Source organism: Caretta caretta, chromosome 17 (genome assembly GCF_965140235.1).
Source record: "Caretta caretta isolate rCarCar2 chromosome 17, rCarCar1.hap1, whole genome shotgun sequence".
Classification (NCBI taxonomy): domain Eukaryota; kingdom Metazoa; phylum Chordata; order Testudines; family Cheloniidae; genus Caretta; species Caretta caretta.
The window spans coordinates 5,595,022-5,618,089 of NC_134222.1; the positions used below are offsets into that span (position 1 = coordinate 5,595,022).

Genomic DNA, 23,068 nt, shown 5'->3' on the forward strand with positions numbered 1-23,068 from the left:
TTTCTCTTGGCTTTCTTGACCCCATTTTGTGGACAGATAAAATACTAGATAAGTTACAGCCTGCTCAACATATTTTCATTTGCTCAAACTGTAGTAGAACTTGAGGCAATGTTTTCCAATAAACAAGTGTGCCAAGTCTCAGGACAGACAATTCAACTGTATTACAACTCTACAGACTTATAGTTTGGGTTGGGGGGAAAATGCATGTGGCTAAACTAAGAGAGGGGGAAAATATCGTTTCTTAGGGTAACTTGGATAACATTTGAAGCTGGGAGAACTTTGTGTAGCTGGTAAAAATAATTAGCCTCCATTGGAAACAGTTCTGGTGGGATAAACCTTATATGTATTTGTGACTCTTCTTATGAGTATTTTTTTTAAACTTTCCAAGGAAAATTATGAACATCAGTTGAGCTTTTTTTAAAGAGCTCTAATCAAGAAAAATAAAATTAAAATAATTATTCTCTTCCCAGGGTGCTGGCACAGCTATTGGAGAGCTGCCTCCTTATTTCATGGCCAGAGCAGCCCGACTCTCTGGTGCTGAACCTGATGATGAAGAGTATCAGGAATTTGAGGAGATGCTTGAACACGCAGAGGCTGCACAAGTAAGAACACTGCCAAATATTAGAATGCGTTTAATTATCACAAAACACAGCAAGATTAAGATGCAGCAGACAACAGTTCCACTGAAACAAACATGCAAGAAAGCAGCCAATGTGACTTTGTGAGGGACTGCTCATAGGTTAGAAAAGAACCTGCACTGGATACAGAGATGTAGAGAAAACCAAACAATTATTTATAGTCTGTTAAGGCAGGGATATGTTAATGTAGACAAAAAAATTAAGGCAAACAATAACTTTTACAAATACAAAAAAGTTCTACAAATATGGCAAAAGAAGTATTAGAGGGAAGATGAGGCCCACTAATAAATGATGTAGGAGTCATTAAACTAACTGTGATTATTAAATAGCTGAACTGCCAAACTGTTTCTTAAAACTCTCTTAACGAGGAGATAATCTCCAGCCAACTTATTTTCACTAGATAATACTCACCTGCCTTGCCACTAGCTGTTTGTGCTGCCAATGTCTTGGCCAATTTAACAACCTGAGGAAACGTATTCTTCCTGATGCTGAAAAGCAACCAAGCTGCTTTGAATCTTTTTATTCTTAGCCTTTTTCAATTCAATTTTATTGATAGATATAATACAACTTGGTTGCCCCATATTAGATCTTAATCGAGTACATGACTGTTAATAGCTTTCTGTTCAGGTCTGTGTGCGCCTTGGTTCAGAAATTATTTAGTTTCTAAATGTACAATTCTGGGGGGAAAGGGCGGGCGGAATTTTCAGAAATGTCTTGCTGCTGAATTCCTACTCTGTATTCTGCTTCCTTTTTATTCCTGTTTGTTTGTCTACTAAACCACTAGGTGGAAGTGGGTCACGATAGCATCAGCTTGATTCCTTCATATAAAAATCTATCTACTATGCACAGCAAAAGAGTTTACATTGTTTTCTCTTTGACCAGCCCTTCACTGTAGCAAAGAAACTACTGAGTCTTGACTTTTAAGAAGTATAAATGTTTTTTACCCTCTCTTTTGAGAAGTTATTACATGCAGGAAAAAATAATCCACAGAGAGAGAGCATTTGGATAAACCCAAGAATCTCTGAAAATATTCTTCCAAAAACAGCCTTAGGTTTCCTTGGACTTGTCTGCAAACATTCATTCTAGTCTAATAATGTTAATCATAGTATTTAATGCTGTCTAGCTTGCCAGCACTTCAGGACAAGAAGCTCATCTTAATACCTATTCAGGAAAATGCCTAACACATTGGCACTAGATAAATAATAATAGTAAATTAAGAGATCCATCTTTTTAAAGGCATACGACCAAAAATTCACCTACTTTGACTTTTGCTCCATTGCCAGATATTTATTTTACAAACCAATCCTTGATCCATATACATATTTTAAAAAATCCCAGCAAACCACAAAACCAATCAAATACATGACTCAGAATTGAACTACTATCCATATTTATTTACGGTGACTCTCCCAGTAAGTTACGTGAGATTTTTAAAGTTCTAGGTGCAGCCAAGATTGGTTTCTAAAATGCATGGTAGGATTCTTGGATATAAAACCTTTGCTAGTGAGGAATCTTGTCAAGATAGACCAAAAATACCCTTAACTACAATGATTGTGTGATTGGTGAACAAATGAAATGGTGTCGTTTGTTAAGGAAAAAATAACATTGTATTTATCAGCGCTTTGATTTCATTTTCTCAGCAATTGAGTTTGGATTGAAGCACATTGTTTTGAGGATGGATGACCAGATGAAATTTCTTAAAACTTTACTTGCAGTTTGATTCCTATAAGAGACTCCAGCGTGAGGCTATGACAATCTGATTAAATTGTAGTACCGTTACAAAACAAATAGTTCAGTATTTAAGATTGGACGGTATTTTCCACACGCTAATATGACTTCCTTTGTGCTTTTGGCTTTGTTGTGTTTTTGCTAGATGTCTGTGAGAGGCACGCATGAATGTCTCTTCCTATGGCCTTGAGCAAATCCTGGCATCATTCGCAAAAGTGAAGCTTTGTCGCTGTTTGCACTGCATAATCACTACTGTGTGTGCAGTTTAAAGTTTCCCTATAATTGTGAATAGCAAAGTTTCTGTTACCTAAATCAGCTTGCCTCACTATCAGTTTCTGATCCTCAGTGCCCAATAGTATAGAGAATTTGGCAATCTGATGCCAGTGGAAAACTACAAATGTTTGACGCCATTTAACAGTGAAAGGAATCCTTTCAATATAAAGGCCTCTCTCCTCCCCATTCATTTGGGAGGTGTGAAAATAGGTGTGTTAGTATTTCAAAGTAGCTTCCTCCTTTAGTTCTAATGAGCTGTTATAGCTGCCTACAAAGCAGAGCCAAACTGCTTAGCATTTTGCATGTTTTGTATGTTTTTTTAATTAAGAAAATTTGTCAATATTATTTCTGAGAAATACTATCGTTTTTGCAAAACAGATGAGGATACTTGTGGCATTCTGTCAAGTAATATCCAGTCTGTGTGATTGACAGAAGAGAAAAATGTTCTCTGGATTTTTTAAAAGGACTAAAGAGAAATAAAATGATTTAAAATGGGTTATACAGTATGATGGGTTAGACCAATCATTCTGTTAAAATTTGCATAGGGGAAGAATATTGTCTCCCTAAAGTTAAAGAACGTATCTGAGCAGGTTTTCTTTCATAAACTGTCAATCCAAGTGACCTGGCTTCTGGAGTCACTTTTTGAGAGAAACCATGAGCTGGCTGATGTGTAACTTTCTGTTTTTGTATTTTTCCATTAATATATTTAGAAAAAGCCCCATATCTTAATGGAACACCACTTCTTCTTTTTTTGTTAGTCAGTTACAGTTACTGTAAGTTAACTAAAGAGAGCTTCACATCTTCTATTGCTTCATATATCACCTTTCATTCTGCTTGGTTGTCCTGCTGGCAGTACTGTAATTCTGCCTTGCCTAGTCAGGATTGCTTTTTCACAAACACTACAGTAAATGCAAAGCACGGTTGGCTGTATCACTACACTAAACTAACTTGGCCTGTGATATGGGAAATATTTCCTCTATATATTATGAATTTTATTTTTTATAGAATTTTAATAGTGATTTTTCCAATGGCTGTCACTTCGGTTCTGTCCAGTTAAGTGCCAGTGTCCTGAAATTTTCTATCAGAGCTCCCCACTCTAAATATGAGGAATATCATTGGTGAAACCTTTCAAACCAACCTCTCAATTAGGGGAAGTTGAATCTACTACTCAGTGCTGGAGCAGCGCATGGGCAATAACACAGTGCAAATGTAACTGTGCTGTTTCCTATATAAGCTTTTTGTCTCTGTTTCTGCCAGTATGATAGTTACTGTTTGTAGAGTATTTTCTGACGTCTAAATCTCTTTCTGTATCATACTGAACAGCTTAAAAGCTGATGAAGTTTGTGGTGAAAACAAAGCTTAATTCAACTTAATACAACTCTATGAAAGTACCGAATGCGTGGGCCCTTGCTGTATCATGCTGCTCTCTACTAAGAGGAGAATGTAACTAAAGGGGCCCTGATAACTAACTAAATCTTCTTTGTACATCTGAGTGTTAGTGACTTTCTGTGTTTTGGATTCATATTTAAGTGGCTTATTCTTTAAGGACTAATGATTTACACTTTGAGTGCTTGGGCTTTGCTTCTGTGCACTGCTGTGGGAGCCAAGTTTCCTTGTAAAAAAAATATTTGCTAGTTGCCTGTGTTACTATCGGTTACTTGCTGTTTGTTTACTTTCCAAATTATGTTCTGGCTTCCTTTAAAGAATACAAACTTGAAAAAGGGTTAATACCATATAAACCCTGAGATAAAACAGGACTCATTGTAAATGATTGAGTGCCATCTGTGCACTGAGCATCAGCCGTTGCTGGGACCTGTTTTTGACTCCACTGAACCTTTACTGGTTGTGGTTTGTCTGGCCATCACATGACTTCTCTGAAAATTCCCCCTCCCCTCCATTTCCAGTAAACTGTTTGAACAGGAGTGACTCAGAGTGAAACCAGCTTCCCTGTAACCACAGGGCCTGTTAAAGAATTTGTCAACGTGGACTCTAGAGGGTTTGTATTAAACTTCACTGTAACTGCTTTGGTTTGTATTGCGTCAGGAGTTCCATAGAACAACTTCCTGCCTGAAGAGTATGTTGCTTGTCGGCAATGAGTTAAACTGATGAACTCTGAGCTTAAACCTGTCTTTCTAGCATTTCTTAAAGGCTTTGTGCCTTGAGTAGGATTGCTTTTCCACACCTTAATGTAGAGTTTCTCGTTTCAGAAATAAGAGTGCAAAGTACACCACCACACCCAACCATGGTTGCTTTGAGGACTGGAGCACTGTATGTTCTGACAGGGCACTGTGACTTCACGCACCTGCCATGAATAAGTCAAAATGTTATGTAATTACCAAAGTAGAGCCGGTCTGTGGTTAAATTAAATATTGATCTGTTTCTTGGTTAAAACAATGTTAACCATCGTGTTCAGGTATGACTTCTCTAAAAGGCTTCCTTGGTTGCCAGCTTGTTGGATCGAAGGTTATTTTGTTGCCTTGGTTTTTTACAAGAAAATTTTGTGCTTAAAATAGTGCATGGGGAGTTGTCAAGATTTCCACTGTACTGTTTTTGCTGCACTTCCATTTTCTTTACATTTTTCCTTCCCAGAAAGTATTTGTTTGGATCCAATTCCAAATGCCATTCTTCATGTTTCCTTTAGTCTTCCAATCGCCCCCTTCCCTCATCAGCGTCCTCTCTCTTTATTAATTGTGCTGTACAAGAAAGAGATTCTTTCTCAGCGTTTGGTCTAGGCTGCCTAATGGGTGGCCACCAGGAGGCTTGTCTGCACATTGTGCATTCCTGAAGTTTGATGCATGCATTTGTTAATACATGTATGGGAGTTCTTTTTTAACCCTTTCACCAGAGCCAGAATTAAAAATATAAGTTCACACTGATCTAACTCTGGTGAAGCTTCCCCTTGAAAATAGAACTTTCTGTGAAATACAGGGCTGTATAGTGAGCTAAGAATGAAATTATTTTTCACTGGAGAAAGACCCTAGTAAATAGCAGTATCATCTTTAGTATCCGTATTGTCTTTGAGATGAATGGCAGATTGTTCTGGGCTTTGTAAAGGATCAGTGAAAACTTTCCTGAGTTCGGAAACCATATTAAAGAGGACTTCCCAAGAAAAGGGGGCAATGAAGGGTTAATATAGCCAGACTGTTGACAATAGAAGCTATGAGTAATAACATAAGCCTTTTTTCTTGCTTGAATTTCTTTGGTTATGGGCAATAAATACAGCAGTCTTGTGCCTGCATTGTTCTATTAATTTGCACACCTGTTTACAGATAAGGAAAAAACCAGTAGGAATCATTAGGTTACCTTTGTTTAAACTAATTTAAAGATGTCTTTTCAGTTTTCTCTTTGAAATGCCCTTTGCAAAATGCAGTAGAGGCTTTATTCACTAAAACTTCTTTACATGCTTCCATGTTTTTTAAATCTGGAACGTGCAAATGAATAACTTCCTAATACAAAGTCACCAAGTTAGAAGTCTTGATCACATTGAAATGGCCTGGCCCACTATCAGCACTGAAAGCAGAAATTAGTCCAGTTACAAATCTCATGTTATTTTGCAATAAAAGCCCATCATGCCAAAAAGAGTACAATGTGAGTTTCTGATCTTGCTAGCTGCTATTGTATAGCAATTGTGAACGAGCAGTTAGTTTGAACTTGCCCTTGGATGTTCAGGGGGAATTCATGTTGCTGTCACTGAGTGTTCCATGTACATATCTAAGGACACAATTTGTCCTTAACGCTTGAGGTATAGTACCGCAGTCTCAGATGAGATTAATTCTCTTTATGTTCTCTGCAGAATAATCAGTAACTTCTGTATAAATTTCCGAATCTTCGTTTGCATTTTCTGGGGAGCTGGTATCCAGTCAGAAATTTCTAATCATGATCTCTGTTCCTTAAATTCAGATGTATAAACTCCCTTACCCAGGATTTTGTTAGCTCCCGTACTTCATCCCTTATCTTATCTTCCTTTAGGACTCCCCTCTAATTTCAATCAGGTTCATCCCAAAGCTTTCGTTACCATTTCGTATGTGGATTGTATTTGAGTTTTTGGCCTTATGTGGTTTGGAGGAGACAAGTCACTGGGAAAACATGCTGCATGTCAGAAAAGGAGCTTCTAAAAGATGGTTTGGAATATAAAGCTTCAAGCAAGTTCATTTTTCTACTCCTCTCCATACTAGGGTCTGTTCTGTCAAACAAAAGAACACCCCAATGTTCAGTGTATAGGATAGAGATCAAAAGGAGATGCTTGAAGTACTACCCAGCCCTTCCCCCCAATAGGAGCCTGCAATAAATAATAGAGATTAATTCTTGTGTCATCAAGAAAATGGCTACATTTTTTCTTGTTCCAAACACTGTTTAAATCCTTACCCTTGTAGGAGAGTGGTATGCAGACCACTTCTCTTTAAGTCATCTGGCAGCCCTGTCTGCTTCCCATGAATAATAAGCGGCAAGATATGCTGAGCTCTGTACATCATCTGCCGATTAGGTTTATTGGGGGAGCCCTTGCATGTAGGGAGGCTGGTCAGCTGTGTAATAGGTTATTTGCCTGTTTTTAATAATTTAAGTATCTTTGTTGCTTGTGTTTTTGTTTTGAGTTTTTTGTTGTTTGTTTGGTTTTTTTCTTGATTTCAAGTTCCTTGTGAAGGGACAAAATATATATATTTAATGCTGGTGACTTTTTTTTTATTTGGATTTGTCTGGGGACGAAATAGCATTGCATACTATGCTCATCCGGTTATCCAAAATTGCTTCCTTCCTTATTGTGGGCGTACAGGGGTAGGTAATCAATCTCACTGCATTCCAGACACAAAGAGCCTTTGTTACAATAACTAGATCTTGCTCAAATCCTAGACTTAAAATATATATTTTTTAAATTTGGATAGGCCAGGACTTTCAGGATGTCCTGCTGCTGCTAGTTACACCAGCTTGCTAGATCAGCTGCCTGTGGCCATGGGAATCTGGTTGTAGCCTCAGTATGGATGAACCCTTAATTTGATGCTATATAATGGTGGTTGAGCAGCCACCCCTTGTCAGATGCAGTATCAATAGACCATATTGATGTTAGACCATTCAGAGAGGATGGGGACAGAATGGGGTTTGGGGGTCACTGCCTAATGTATGGGAATGAGTCTGGCAGGTTTTCTATACTTCCTTGTTCTTCACTAGTAGAGCAGTGGTGACTAACTTAACACTGGTCTGACTCCTCCTTGTCCAGAACAGTGGCCTGGCTGCCTTCTCTACCATGTGACAAATATAGAAAAAATGCTTAGTTGTCTTCCATGGAACAAATTGCAGGATCTACACGCTGCCAGATCTCTTGCAAGAAGTGAACCTCTGGAATAACTGGGTATAGACCCCATGTACCCTTAATTCCGTGATGAGTGAAATAATATTAAATTGTATGTAATGTCTGTATAGCCCTTTGAAAACGTAAAGTGCTAGGTGCTGAAATGGGTAAGTCGTGTAATGCTCCAGCGCCGGTCTGAGATGAGGAGCAGAGCACAGTGGGGGCTGGGGATGTGGTAGAACATTGCTAGTGTACTAGAGGGCAGATCTGATAAGACTCTGAAACGACATGCTTCTTCCTCTTCCCTCAAACTGTTTCCTTTAATTGTGTTTCATTCTTTGCATAATTTCTTTCTGGTTAAAATGAAACAGTAGAACTTTACTTTTTTTTTTTTTTTTTTTTAATTCACAAGTGAGAAAGCTTCAGATCCAGCTGGAGAGAAATGCCAGAGCTCAGTTTGTGGGAGTTCCCACTCGCTTTGAGCTCTGACCTAAACGCGTTCAGCACCATGGATCATTGCCATAGAACTGGTGCTGGATTGCTGTTATCTTGAGACTTGTAAGGCAGGCTTTGGAGATACTATGGATTTTGGTGTTGTAAGAATTTGTTCTGGCTGTTCACAAGTACATTTTCTAGTCCTTATCCCAAGATGCTTGGTGGATGGGGGAAATTATTCCAAGCCTTTCCTACTCCAGGATGGATAGAGTAATGAAGAAAATTAGATAGCCTCTTATTCCAAAGAGTCTAATTAAAACAGAACTCTTTATTCTCTTGCTACTCTGCTCAGGCAGTTAGCAGTAAATTGCGTACTGTGCATTTCACTGATCAACCTAGATCCGCAGATTTTAGTGAGAGCTCTTATTTTTCACACAAGGGGTTACTGTTGGTAAGGGTCCTATTTCTGCTCAAATGCAGGTTTAAAGTATCAAATATATCGTCATGGCCATTACAAGGAAAACCTCATTTCATTATGTTCTGGCCTTTTCTACCTAGGTACCCATCTATCTAGTTATATATGGCCTTCATCACTAGAGTGTCTTGAGAGTCTGCACCGGAACAGCATTAGTATCCTATGCGGTACTCTCCGCCCCTTTTCTTTTTAATAGTCCCCTTCAAAACTCCTGTGCTGTAAGGGCAATAAGGTTAATTGTGTTTCTCATCAGAGAACTCCCCCCCCCCCTTTTTCCGCCCCCCTTTCTTTTTTTTTTTAAGGGGTGGGAACTGAGTTTAGTTACTTTCTCTCTTAATATGTGACGCACCAAAATTAGGCCTTGTTCCATCATCCTGAGTGAATCGGCAGTATCTTCAGATAATGTGGAAGCTGCATGAAAGGCATTAATGTGAGCAGATTTGGTGGTGGAAATGCATTGATATATTTCTTAAGACACACAGCCAGTTCATGTGTTCCTCCAAACCTTTGTTGCATTTTGACATAGATAATTTTATATGTTAGCCATTTATTACTGTTTTATTACTTAATTGTTTCTTTCATCTCCTTCAACATCATGTACTGAGAATGTCCTTTTCCTGATCAGTAGGCTGATAGTGTAATTTAGTTGCCATATGTATATTCTTATTAGTTGGGATTTGCATCGATACCAGGGGTGGGCAAACTTTTTGGCCCAAGGGCCACATCTGGGTGGGGAAATTGCATGCAGGGCCATGAATGTAGGGCTGGGGCAGGGGGTTGGAGTGCAGGAGGGAGTGCAGGCTGTGGGGGGGATACAATGTGCAGGAAGGGGCTCAGGGCAAGGGGTTGGGGCAGAGGAGGGGTGCAGGGTGTACGAGAGGGCTCAGGGGGTTAGGGTTCAGGAGGGGGTGCAGAATGTGGGAGAGGGCTTAGGGCCAGGGGTTGAGGTGCAGGAGGGGTGCAGTTGGGGGCGCAGGGCGTTGGGGTGAAGGAGGGGTTCGGGGTGCAGCAGGGGGCTCAGGTTCAGGAGGGGTTCGGGGTGCAGGCTCCAGAAAGAGGAGGCAGAGGGCTCTGCGCGCTGCCCTCGCCTGCGGGTACCTCCCCCAAAGCTCCCATTGGCCAGGAATAGGGAACCGTGACCAATGGGAACTTTGGGGGAGGTACCCACAGGTGAGGGCAGCGCATGTAGCCCTCTGCCTCCCCCTCTCCCAGGGGCTGCAGGGACGTGGTGCCGGCCGCTTCCAGGAGAAGTGCGGGGCCCACGGCACCATCTGGGTGGCAATCCCGCGGGCCAGATCTGGGCCGTAGTTTGCCCACCCCTGTTCTATACAGTATCTATTGCATGGTCACCCTCTTCTAAAATATTCTCAGTAAATTCTATGAAATCTTTTAGGTATTGTGTAACTACCCACTTCCACGACCAAATCCATCCTTTCATTATAGCTTGTAACCAAGGGTTGTAGTATGCCTATTTCAGGTAGGCCAAAGTCATTACCAGTCATTCTAGTTTACCTAGTAGCTTCTTACATTGGTGTATAGAAATTGATCATTTTTATTTTGTCTTTATGCCCATTTTTATTTGGGCTCCTTAATATGATTACTCTGTTACTTTTCTAGAATTTACCTCTGATCTAAACCTGTACTCTTCTCTAGGTACTTATACGGCTTTCATCACCATAGTACCTGAGAGACTCCTGTTCAGCCAGCAGTTCTGTTCTCTCCACGGTACCATTGTATTAGGGCATCCCTAGCAGGTGTCTTTGTCCAGCTTCAATGCTTTTTGCACCTGTCAGCTTTCCCTTAATTTATAGTTTAAATAATCGTCCAAAACCTTGTTAATTTTCTGTTCCATCAGTCTGGCTCCATGTCTGTTAAATGGATCCCATCCCTCTTGTACAGGTCCCCCTCTCCGTAAAGAGTTCCTTTTATGATAACTAAGTTTTAGCCTCATCTTTTCACCATCTTCTCACCCAGATTCTGAACGTTCCTCCCTCTCGTTGGCCCTTTGCACAGAACTGGAAGTATTTCAGAGAAGCCTACAATAGAGGACCTGGACAAAAGCTGCCTTCCTAGTAATGTAAATGTAGCTTCCAGGATCATTCTCTTGTGCTTTACCCATCATTGATACCATGTGTACAGGACTTGAATTCTCTTTCCTCTCCCCCGCCCCCCCCCCCCCCAAGCACTTACTGGAATTTTTTTTTTTAAATGTGTCATGAGATCTGCCACCTTTACACCTGGCAAGTGAGTCACAAACTGTTTTTATGGTCACCAGAAAACCAGCTTTTGAGATTTCTGATGATAGGTCATTCATTCACTGGGGCCTGTGCATCTCACAACGGTATTCTGAAATCCTGGAGTCAAGTCCTTGGCGTGTGAGGAAGAATCAGCTGCCTCTACCTCTATTGGAAGCTGAGTCCCAGATGAGGACTTTGACCTTCCATTCCGTTTTTAGCTCTCTCCCACTGTGAGACTGGCATCCTCACTTGGAGGATTGGGGCAAGCAGCTTGGAGTTGGTCCCACTCCACAGTGTGCCTATTTGCTGTCTTTTTAATAAAACTCTCCCTCTCTTCCTCCAGTCCAGCAACTCTGGCTTCAAGCAGCTGCTCATGGGGTCTGGAAACTATGAACACTCTTCATCAGATGCATTACATACCCAATTTGGCCATGAGATGAGTAGTTCTATATCAGGGATCGGCAACCTTTCAGAAGTGGTGTGCCGAGTCTTCATTTAGTCACTCTAATTTAAGGTTTCACATGCCAGTAATACATTTTAACGTTTTTTAGAAGGTCTCTTTCTATAAGTCTATAATATATAACTAACCTATTGTTGTATGTGAAGTAAATTAAGGTTTTTAAAATGTTTAAGAAGCTTCATTTAAAATTAAATTAAAATGCAGAGCCCCCTCCCGGACCGGTGGCCAGGACCTGGGCAGTGTGAGTGCCACTGAAAATCGGCACGTGTGCTGCAGGTTGCCTACCCCTGTTCTGTATTCTTCAGTCAGTACAGTACTTGGGGCAGGCAGCCTGTACACGGATATACTCTGCTGCTAATCTTCTATTTCCATAGTTCAGTGGCGTTTTCAGTTTGCCACCCTGTATTGGGTTGAACAGAATCTTTATTAGAAGCTCCGTATCTTGGTTAATTTAACAGATTTCCTTTGCAATAGTCCATTAACGAATTAAGCTGCCTGTTCCCACTCAATCTAAACTCCCTACTCCTCATCGGTGCCTCTCCTCTCTCTTTGGTCCTCTTAGGAAGTCCATAGTGTGTACACATGAATTGCCAATGTGGCAGTTTGATACCATGTGGGATAGATCTATTTTTGTCACTTTAAATCACCTTTATAACTTCCCTCCCAAAATCCAAAAGAATGGTGCAAGTGTTGCATAGATTATTTACCTGCTACTGGCTGAATTCTGTAATCATTACACAAGCAAAATTTCCATTGAAGGTAGTGAGACTCTTGCCTGCCTCAGAACTGTAATACTAGAGTCTAGTTTACATAGGTCATTGTAAAGGAGCAGACTCACCCCTGCGGCGCCTCCTGCTGGTCATTGGGAATTAGCTCTTTTCCAGAGTGGAGCGCCCTCTGCAGGCTGGTGAGCTGCCACAGCTCTGGCCCCAGTGTCCTTCACAGATCCCGGTGCCCCTTTCTCTGGGGTTCTGCCCCCTGGCAGCACCCCCCACACTCTGCCTCTGGGTCTCCCCTTCCTGGGGAACCCACTATCCCCTCCTTGCCTCGGTCTGGGCTATTGCCAATCATCAGCAACACCCCGCTCCCTGTAGCAGACTGCAGTGTAAAAGCCACTCATCATAGACAAGGGGGTTCGGACCTGTTGCCTTCCTCTGCCTCCCAATACCTCTATGGGCCTTACAGCCTGGGGAGTTGCCAGCCTGGAGCGCCCCCACTCAGCCTGCTCCTTCCCCAGCACTGCACCACCATCAGTACCCTGTCAGGCAGGTAGCTAGGCCCTGCTCTCTCCCAGCCTGGAGAGAGACTCCTTGGGCCTTTGGCTCACAGCCTTTTTATACAGGCCAGCTGGGGCCTGATTGGGGCATGGTCCCGCTGTGGCTGATTCCCCAATTAGCCAGCCACAGCCCTCTCCAGGGCTGCTTTTAACCCCTTCTATTTTAGGAGTGGGGTAGCCACCCTGCTACAGTCATCCTTTTATTCTTATAAATTTCCAATATTAATATTTTACTCTGTGTTCTCTAATACCTGGTGTTCTTGTGTGTATTTTCACACTTATCTTTTTAATTTTGGGTTTGTAATGTGCACCATTGGCTGCCTTTGGGAGTTCATCACTTTGCAGATAAAAACAGCGACCAGTTTCAACATTTTGGGTCTAGATTATGATGTACTAATCAGTAGACATGGTAGCTGCTGTGCTGCATTCTTGGCTTGTATATGCTGTAATATATGAACCTATAACTAGCACTTTGAATGCTCTTGCATTTAGGAACATCTTATTCCGATGAGTTGTTAATCCCTCTCTGTCCACTGAAATTTTAGAATTCACTGCCTAACCACAAATGGTCTTTATTCCATAAATTCTGTTTGATTCCATTGTGTTAGAATAGAAAGCCTGAAGAAACACAATATTGTGAAGCTCATTTTTAACATACCTCAGATTTTTAAATGAAAAAAGAGCTCTGTCTTTGTAGGCAGCACTTAAGACTTCAAGAATTTTTAATTTTAATAATCCATAACTAATTTCATATGTTTTCTTTTTAGGAAGAATGTACTCCTTCTTTAGATGATTTTTATCCTATCTTGCACAATGTAAATTAATTTTAAACTTCTGGCAAGTAATGAACATTACAACCCAATTAGAAATCAAACTTTGGAGGTCTATGCACTCCTGCGTAGAACTGCCCTTTATGTGAGTTACACACTCTTACTGAGAGGTGTGGCAGCTGGGTCAACACTAGGATAGGTCATGACTATGTAGATGTCTTTATCGCGAGATGGGAATGCCAAAGGTCCTGATCTTAGAAGAGGCTGGGTGCCCTCAACAGTTACTGAATTCAGACCCCAAATTACTCCTGTTTTAATATCAGCCGTTAAACTTCCACCAACAATCCCAGCTTTCATTGTTAAATACAGCAAAGCCTGCACTTAATAAAATACCTCCAAGTATTTTTGTTTGAACTTTAAAGACCCTCTTTTGCTAAGCTGCTCTGCTGGGCGGTTGCTTAAGGCAAACCTTCTGTCACTGACTTCCTCCCAAGCCTTCATTCTAGGCACTGTTTCCAAAATCACCTAATGACTTAGGCATCGTGGCAAAACCCCTAAGTGCTGGTGGAATGCGAGTGCAAAAATCCATCAGGTGGAAGCTCCAGGAGGAAGTCTTGAGTTTAATCAGGGCCAGTCCATTCAGATCTTTATAAAGCAGTAATGCTAATTGAGACCGAATTGGTCGCACAATGGTTCCCTTTGCCTTAAAACTGCTGAATAAATCTACAAATGAACCTACAAACAAACCATTTTAAAAACCATTATATTTAAAATATGTAGAGCCTCATAATTTTGTATTTTCTGTGTTGTAGCAAGGCTCATAAACTTCACAAGCCTAAGGAAAACTGTATATATATTTCCCACTTGATAAAACTTCTTTATGCTTGTGCCCCTGGATATCACAATGATGGGCGTATTAGGGGGTGTCTACAAAGTGCAGCAGTGCACACTAATGTGTTGCACATTAATTGGTCTGTGTAAACACGTCAGAAATCACACCCCTGTAGTGCACCTGGCCGCACCATGTGGACATGTGCTTAGAATGCTTAGATGGGCAAATAGATGCACTTGTGCTTGGTCAAAATGAGAGCGCCAACTTAAGTAATTGTTTTCAAAAAGCAGTCTTCCTTATAGATGTCTATGGATCTCTTGTGTATGTATTAGATTCTATATTCAAATATTAATGAACCAACCTCTGGTCCTGCTATTCTTTCCGGCTCTTTTTAATTGACTTGTCTTGTGGAAGCCATAACTCCAAAACAGAGCCTACAGTGACTGACTGCTAGCACCACAGTGGCAGTTTTTCTGCTGGACACAAGTGAATGGCAAGTAGTGCACAAATTTGTGAAAGGGAGACATATTCACCTTATCTCAATACTCTGCACAACTCATTGCAACTCTCAGTATGTTGGAAGATCTAATTCTCTGCAGTGTTACACGATTACCATAGGCCCAGTCTTGTAGTCCCTTGAGGGACTATGCCTTATTCCCATGAATAGTCCCATTGAAGCTGTAGGGACTGCCCATGTAAGGGTTACCGGCTGCAGCCCCATATTGTTAATGTTCAGAGCTCTTCAGTAACTTTCAGTTAGCTATGTGCTATAACCCACTGACCACATGCCTCCAGCTTTCATCCAAACCACACCACATAATCCATTGTCTACAGCCAAGCTCTAAGATACAACCGCATTTTCTCCAACCCCTCAGACAGAGACAAACACCTACAAGATCTCTATCGAGCATTCTTACAACTACAATACCCACCTGCTGAAGTGAAGAAACAGATTGACAGAGCCAGAAGAATACCCAGAAGTCACTTACTCCAGCACAGGCCCAACAAAGAAAGTAACAGAACGCCACTAGCCGTCACCTTCAGCCCCCAACTAAAACCTCTCCAGCGCATCATCAAGGATCTACAACCTATCCTGAAGGATGATCCCTCACTCTCACAGATCTTGGGGGACGGGCCAGTCCTTGCTTACAGACAGCCCCCCAACCTGAAGCAAATACTCACCAGCAACCACACAACAAAAACACTAAGCCAGGAACCTATCCTTGCGACAAAGCCCATTGGCAACTCTGCCCACATATCTATTCAAGGGACACCATCATAGGACCTAATCACGTCAGCCACATTATCAGAGGCTCATTCACCTGCACATCTACCAATATGATATATGCAAGCAATGCCCCTCTGCTAAGGACATTGGCCAAACCAGACAGTCTGTACGTAAAAGAATAAATGGACACAAATCAGACGTCAAGAATTATAACATTCAAAAACCAGTTGGAGAACACTTCAATTTCCCTGGTCACTTGATTACAGACCTAAAAGTCGCAATATTACAACAAAAAACTTCAAAAACAGACTCCAATGAGAGACTGCTGAATTGGAATTCATTTGCAAACTGGACACCATTAAATTAGGCTTGAATAAAGACCGGGAGTGGATAGGTCATTACACAAAGTAAAACTATTTCCCCATGCTTATTTTCCCCCCTACTGTTACTCTGACCTTCTTGTCAACTGTTGGAAATGAACCATCCTGATTATTACTACAAAAGTTTTTTTTCTCCTGCTGATAATAACTCGCCTTAATTGGTCACTCTCGTTATAGTGTGTATGGCAACACCCATTTTTTCATGTACTCTGTGTGTGTGTGTGTGTGTATATATATATATATCTTCCTACTGTATTTTCCACTGCATGCATCTGATGAAGTGGATTTTAACCCACAGAAAGCTTGTGCTCAAATAAATTTGTTACTCTAAGGTGCCACAAGTATTCCTCGTTGATACAGACTAACCCGGCTACCACTCTGAAACCTGAACTAGATGAGTCTCACTCTCTTTTAAAGATTAAGAAAGCATAGCGTTGCCTGAAATTTGGCCATTTCACATTCTGAAACCCAAACCAATCTGTCCTTTAAGATTCACCAATTACTATTTTGTGTACACATTTGTATATTCAGAATCTGAATCAATAACAGGAAGTGATTTATGCTGCTGGAAATGCATCTACTTAGCTAATACATTGAAGAGAATGCTTTAAAGTCCAGTATAATTTTGTCCTTCTCGTAAAAGCAAGGAAACACTCATATTTTAAAATGAAGGAAGGAAGAGAGGAAATGTGACTACAAATTTTGTAAAAATGGAAACAAAACAAGCCATGGGAATGAAGAGAGGCCTTGCAGATGAGGCACAGAATTATTTTATGTACAATTTGATGAACAGTGATTTTTATAGTGGCAAATGGTCTGTGTTAAGATATACACAAAGCAGTGCCATAGGGTTGTGAGCTGGATCCTCTTGGTAAAGCTTGCTGAGAAGCAAAAGGTTTGGTTGTTTTTTAATTTCCCCTTGATTTTGTTTGCCTGCAACTTGTAATAACAAAATGTTAGCATCAATAAACTGTACTTTAGGAAGTCACTTTTTCACAAAAGGCAGATCTGAAGCAGAACTTCTAAAACCGCCAGTTGAGACCTGTGATTCAGTATTTCAACATTGCCTATTTTTTGATGATGCTTATTTCCATTCCAGTTCTTGTGATCTGATGATTAACCCAGTGAAGTAATATATAATCTTTTAACCTTCCCTGGCCTGTCTTGCAGTAGTCACAGGAAATCTATTCCCAAACCAAAAACAAATCTTCTTTGATAGCAACATAGTGAGTAAAAAACAGTACTGTAATGTTAGGGTGAATGAATCATAGTAGCGGAGAGGAGAAGAGAGGAAAGTCTAGATTCTTTAATTTTGGGGGAATATGTTTTGCCTGTAAGTAGTTGAACTTTATGCATTTCTTTATTTTAAAGTAAGAAATAGATTAATTATATGAGAGTTAATTGTTTTATTAAACACTGAAGAATGTATTGGAAAAGAAACTGTTCCCAACATCAGTCTTTTCTCTTGTGCGCTTGTATTGTGAAATAGGTAAAAGTTGTGAAACTGATGATTGTAGTGTCTGAGAAATGAAACTTATGAGGGTTTTTTTTATTATTGCAGATGTTCTAAAGAATTGACAAATTAAATTTGAGGAAGCAATAAAGTTTTCTGCATTTGTTTTCATTAAAATAAACTGCTAAACCCTGCAACTGCATAACTTTATAGTGATTCTAACCTGTATATTGCTATCCAGTATACTTACGTAGCTGTGATTTTATTTTAGTTTGGAGTAAAGCATAAAATGTACAGACCATAGACACAGATAAAATTCGTTTAATTTTTTTCAACTTAAAATAGTGCTGTATTTTTAAGGTTTATTTTAAACATAATGAAAAAAACAGGAGAAAGAAAGAGAATCTTAAACTGAAAATAGTTGACATGAAAACTAAATAACTAAAGTTGTCTATAACATGGAATATTTTACAGTTACTACTGAAAAAAGGCTTTAAAAGAAGAATAAAATGAGCTTTTTACAATTGTCCTTAATTTTTGTAAATCACGCTTTCTGAAATGGAAAATGTTTTGTTCCTCTCTGGAAGAAAATATTTTAATTTAAGTCAGACTGTTCACTTTTTGATTGTAGGTGATTGTATCAGATTACAAACATCATTAAAGCATGACCATTTACTTTTTAAAAAAAATTAAAGTAAAATGTTAATTTATGTTTATGCTACTTAACAGAGACTCAAAATCTATCTGTAATTCAGTTGTATTATAATTATGTTCTTTAAATGTTTTGCTAAATGTTACCTCACAGCTTTTTTGCGAGAGGGTTTGTTTCAAATTCTAACTCATAAACATATAATAGTAAAAATTACATGCAATCTACTTCTGTTGTAATATAGCACATACCTGTTTGAGTAACTGGATTTTAATGTCTTATAAAATTATTTTAAAGATATATTAAATCTAGTTTAATACAATACTTTGTAAAAACTTTAATAGGTTTAAAGTGCAAATGTCACTTTAATTCCATGAACATTGTGAAACAGTTGGCAAAATAGGAACTGAAAGTGTCATGATCATATCCAATATTGTTAAATACCTAGAGCAGCATCTTATGAAATTCCTATGCAGATGGCAGCATTTTCTTTAGTTTATCCTTTCAACAAAGATGTACATTCTGCTTTTGAAGTAAAATTGCCTTTTTTAACAATACTTTAATAAGCTTTTTCCAACATAAATAAAATTGACAGCAGGTACGCTTTTAAAACAGTATTTCCACGTTGTTCTTCATTAGGCCATTGGAATGGCTGTTTTTTCCTTAATTTGTGTTGCACTTAATGACTTTTATTGGTGGCTGTGTGATCATAGTGAAATTTTAAAAGGGTCTCACTTCCTCTCTGCTCACGCCTAACTCACATTAACCTTAGTGGAAATTGTGTGTGTACTGAGCAAATGAGATCCTTACATGTGTCACTTCTCTTACAAGTGCTTATACATTAAACTGTTCCATACTTGTTTTCAATTCAGAAATAATTTTGAAGAAATTTTAGTATGAGAAGCAGCCACCCAGACTAATCAAGAGCAACGTGTTTGACATATGAAAAGTTTTGGTCTATCCTACTCCATAGATCAGTTGTTATTTACAGCCACAACTTTTAACTGGTGACTAAAATGTAGGTATATTTTTGTAATTATTGCATAACAAGCTGCTTTCTTTAATGCCTAGAATTTCCCTGGTTGCTTTATCCAGAAAGTCTGGTAACACAAAACCCCTTAACATAATTTCTTATAAATGCAAAAATAGAAGATAAAATGGTGGAAAGCATTGATAATCTTGCAGTAGTTTCTCTATTTATCTAAAAGGCAAGATGGTACCATGAAATGTTTCAAATATGCATTTCCATATCATTAGTATAATAAACTGCTTCTTCTCAGACTCTTTTTTTTCTTGGGAAGAGAGTTCAAAGCATAAAGATGAGAAAGTAAAAATATGCAATATTTATAGATACTTTCCCAAATTTAAATTGTTAGTCCCAGTGAAGTCACTGGGAGTCTTAAGATTTAAACAGGAGCAGGAACGGGCACTTGTTTGTAACCTACTTGTGGTTTCAATAGCCTGTAAACTTAAAGTAGAAAACAAATTGGAAGGAGTTTTAAATATAACTATTCTATCGTATTTTATTTGTCAATAGACAGTGTAGATAGTGGGTTATGAGATGCTATATAAGAGATGTTATTACTATTCATATAGCAAAATTTCCCACTAAAGTATACTAAAATAGAGTATCGGGTGGGCACATTTAAAAAAAAATCCACATAATCACTAAATGCCCCATTATGAGAGGTATAAAAATCCCACTTCTTTGTTTTTCTATTTTCTTTAATTTATAGTATTTGTTTTAATTTTTGCTAGTCCTAATTTGGAAGTGTTCTAAAAACAGTAGTTTAAAACAGAAAATTTCAATGATCACTCTTTCTACAAGAATAGAATTTATAAATGGAGAACTTTTCTCAAAGTATAAAACCCACATTAAGTACAGTTGTTGTACGGATTTTAAAGGTGACATAATTGTGTTTACACAGAAAAACACTTATGTTAGAACAATAAGCTTTTCACAGTCACGCAGGTATCTTTAAACCTAAAATTACCATTCCAACCCAAAGAATTCAGTAAATTACTAAGGATCCTCCAAATTTGTTGGTTAAAAAGTGCCATAATGAATGGGTTTTATTTTACTGTAATTTGGAGTAAAGACGCAATGTTATAGAAAAGGTCTTTATAACAAAGGTGACCAATATGTGGAATAAATATTAAGTTGCTTAAATATTTAATTTTTTTACTTCAAAAATGTGTGCACCCGTGAATCGCATCCATCTGCTTGCTATTATTCATGAAAAATATTTTCTGTTCATATGTGTTAGCTTGCCGTTCCAAAGGTTCTGTTGTTATAATGAGAATAAGGTTGAATTATATTAGCATATCTAGCCATGAAAAGGGGCAAGGGGTATGTTTAATAATCAGATTGTTAGGCAAGATGCTTGCTATGAAAGGAGGTTGTGTCTAACAATCTTTGTAACTTAATATAAAAACATATGTAATATCTTACTTTTGACGGAATCAGATTATTTTATTAATGAGAACTCCCCCAATTTTAAGCACCCTAATATCAAAGTATTCCCATTTTATATTGTACAGTTTGTTCTAAGCCTGAATAGATGTCTTTGAACATGGATCCACTTAAACAGACCCGTTTTAATTTGAACAACAATTGTATATTCCAGCAGGTTTCTGTTTTACTTCCTAAATTTAGATGGAATTAATTTACCTCTGTGGGATTACATTTTATAGTACCTTTGATTTTAAAATAGCCATTTTATTGTCTATTAGATAAAGCGACAGACACTCTAAGGTTTTTTATGTCAAATGTTTCTCTGACTTTAAAAATCAGAAAGTAAACAGCACATTAAATGACAAAGCTATTGTGTTTTAAGTGACTGAAATCAGTATTTTACAGTCTTATTAGTGATAATTGTAGCCATGTTGGTCCCAGAATATTAGCGAGAGGATGGGTGAGGTAGCATAGCTCAAAAGCTTGTCTCTTTCACCAACAGAAGTTGATCTGATAAGATATTACCTCACCCACCTTGTCTTTTTATTAATGATAAAGCATTTAGATTAAGGCATTTGTGGGAGACAGAACAGAACTGTTCATCACTGTCATTTTTATAGACTTTAGTCATTTAAATGCATTATGGCACTGTTCACAGAAATACATTTTGGGTGTAGGCTACATGCAGTTAGAATGGCTCTGATGCAGAGGGAATATAGGCTTAACATTGACATGATCACCTTCTTCATTGCTTTTTAAATCTCAGGGGTGAAATCCTAGCTCCAGTAACATCAGTAAGAGTGTTGCCATTAACTTTGATTGAGCCCCAGAATCTCAATTGTTGTAGCAACCAGGAGCATATGTTGTTGGAGACCCTGGTTTGAGAGTGTCTTTCCATAGTGGTAGAGATGTGAGGTATTATGGAAATACTGTGTGCTAACCTCACCTTCTAAAAGTACCCCCTACCATTTGTGAGAGATTGATGATAGCCTTGCAGGGATTAACCTCTTCTGCGTGTATGAGGAGTAGTACAGGAGTGGCAGCAGCAACTCAAGGGTGTGAAAGGGAAAATATACTATTATTCTGTAATGGAGTAATCCTTACCCATGTTACAGAGTTTGGAAGAGTCATGTCTGCAGGAAAAGCTAAAAACAGGTAACTGTAAATGTTCAGAATTTCAACTTGGCTAAACATGATGAATGTTTGGTTCACTGACGTGTCAAATTTGCTTTCTTGTCTTAACAGCTCTCTAATTACTCATTTGTAAAATACAAACCCTAGAGGACAGGTTTGAGAATATGAAATTATATGCTGTATGGTGCTTAGAGATGCTTTCATTTAATTTTCATCCTTATTAATGCCCTGCTTCCTTGTTTACAGGACTTTGCCTCCCGAGCTAAACTGGCCGTCCAGAGCCTGGTGCAGAAGGTTGGATTCTTTGGCATTTTGGCCTGTGCTTCAGTAAGCTCATTCCAATAACAAAGTTTGTGGGCGGGGAAGTGTCACAGAAATGTGAATAATGTGTCTGGAATTTATTACTTACCTGCAGTGAAATAATACTAAATTGTCCGTGGCTTAGTCTGGTTTTTAGAAACCCAGTTTTAATCTTCACGTTCATCAAACAAGAGCTGTTCTCCATAGTGGGGGAATGGAGTGTTGTTGGTGGTAATTATTATTTGTGGTAGCACATAGGAGCCGCAGTCATGGACCAGAACCCATTGTGCTAGGCAGTGTATAAACACAGAACAAAGATGGCCCCTGCCCCGAAGAGCTTAATGTTTTGTTTCCTTGATGTCTCAGCTCTCATCAAAAACTAAAAACTGAGCTGGATTAATGAGGCAGTGAGAACAAAACAAGGGAGATGCATTCTTTCAAGGAAGATTTTTAATAAATTTAAGAAAGCCCAAACAACCCACAACTCAGGGCTTTCTTATGAGTTTCAGGATAGCTTGTTGCTATCCACAAGATGCAGTGATTAGTTATATGGTAAAGCTTGTTACAGTGAAACCTGATGCATATTGTGATGATGCTGCTTCCTAAGAATTGGAAAGATTTATGGTCTAGTGTGCCTCATATTGAAGTTTTCAGCAGAACAAACACAGGTATTCTTAAAAGCAAGTTAAATGCCCATAAACCTCTACTTCATAACAGGCAGCAGACTCTGTATTAATCTGTATAGGTCTTGTCTAATGCAAGCATGTGCCATGTTGCCCACTATCCTGTGATTAGGGAGTTAGCAGGCCTGCTGCTCCTATCCTGGTTCCCTAGAGTGAACCAGTTCTGATTTCTGGGGGTTTAGCCATAAAGAACCTGTATCCTGGTTTGTTATGGCTGGTTCAGGCACTACCCACAGGTCCTGTTAAAGCCTTGTTTTCATTTCTGAAGATGTCCCTGTGCTAATAGTTCTCTGCACTTCTACATGATGTACAAGAAGCAGGAATAGAAACATCCCCCAAATACATAAAACTGCCCATACAAAACACAACCAGATTAAA

The 23,068-nt window shown here is 39.0% G+C and overlaps 1 protein-coding gene across 6 annotated transcripts in view; it reads left to right on the forward strand.

The window, feature by feature from the left end:
- Window positions 1-23,068, forward strand: part of VMP1 (vacuole membrane protein 1) — an 88,412-nt gene that overhangs the window by 40,976 nt on the left and 24,368 nt on the right. For all 6 annotated transcript variants that reach the window (XM_048824044.2, XM_048824049.2, XM_048824046.2 and 3 more), the window contains 2 exons: window positions 471-602; window positions 21,954-22,034. In XM_048824044.2, the coding sequence (XP_048680001.1) occupies window positions 471-602; window positions 21,954-22,034 (213 nt within the window). The remainder of the gene's footprint in view (window positions 1-470; window positions 603-21,953; window positions 22,035-23,068) is intronic.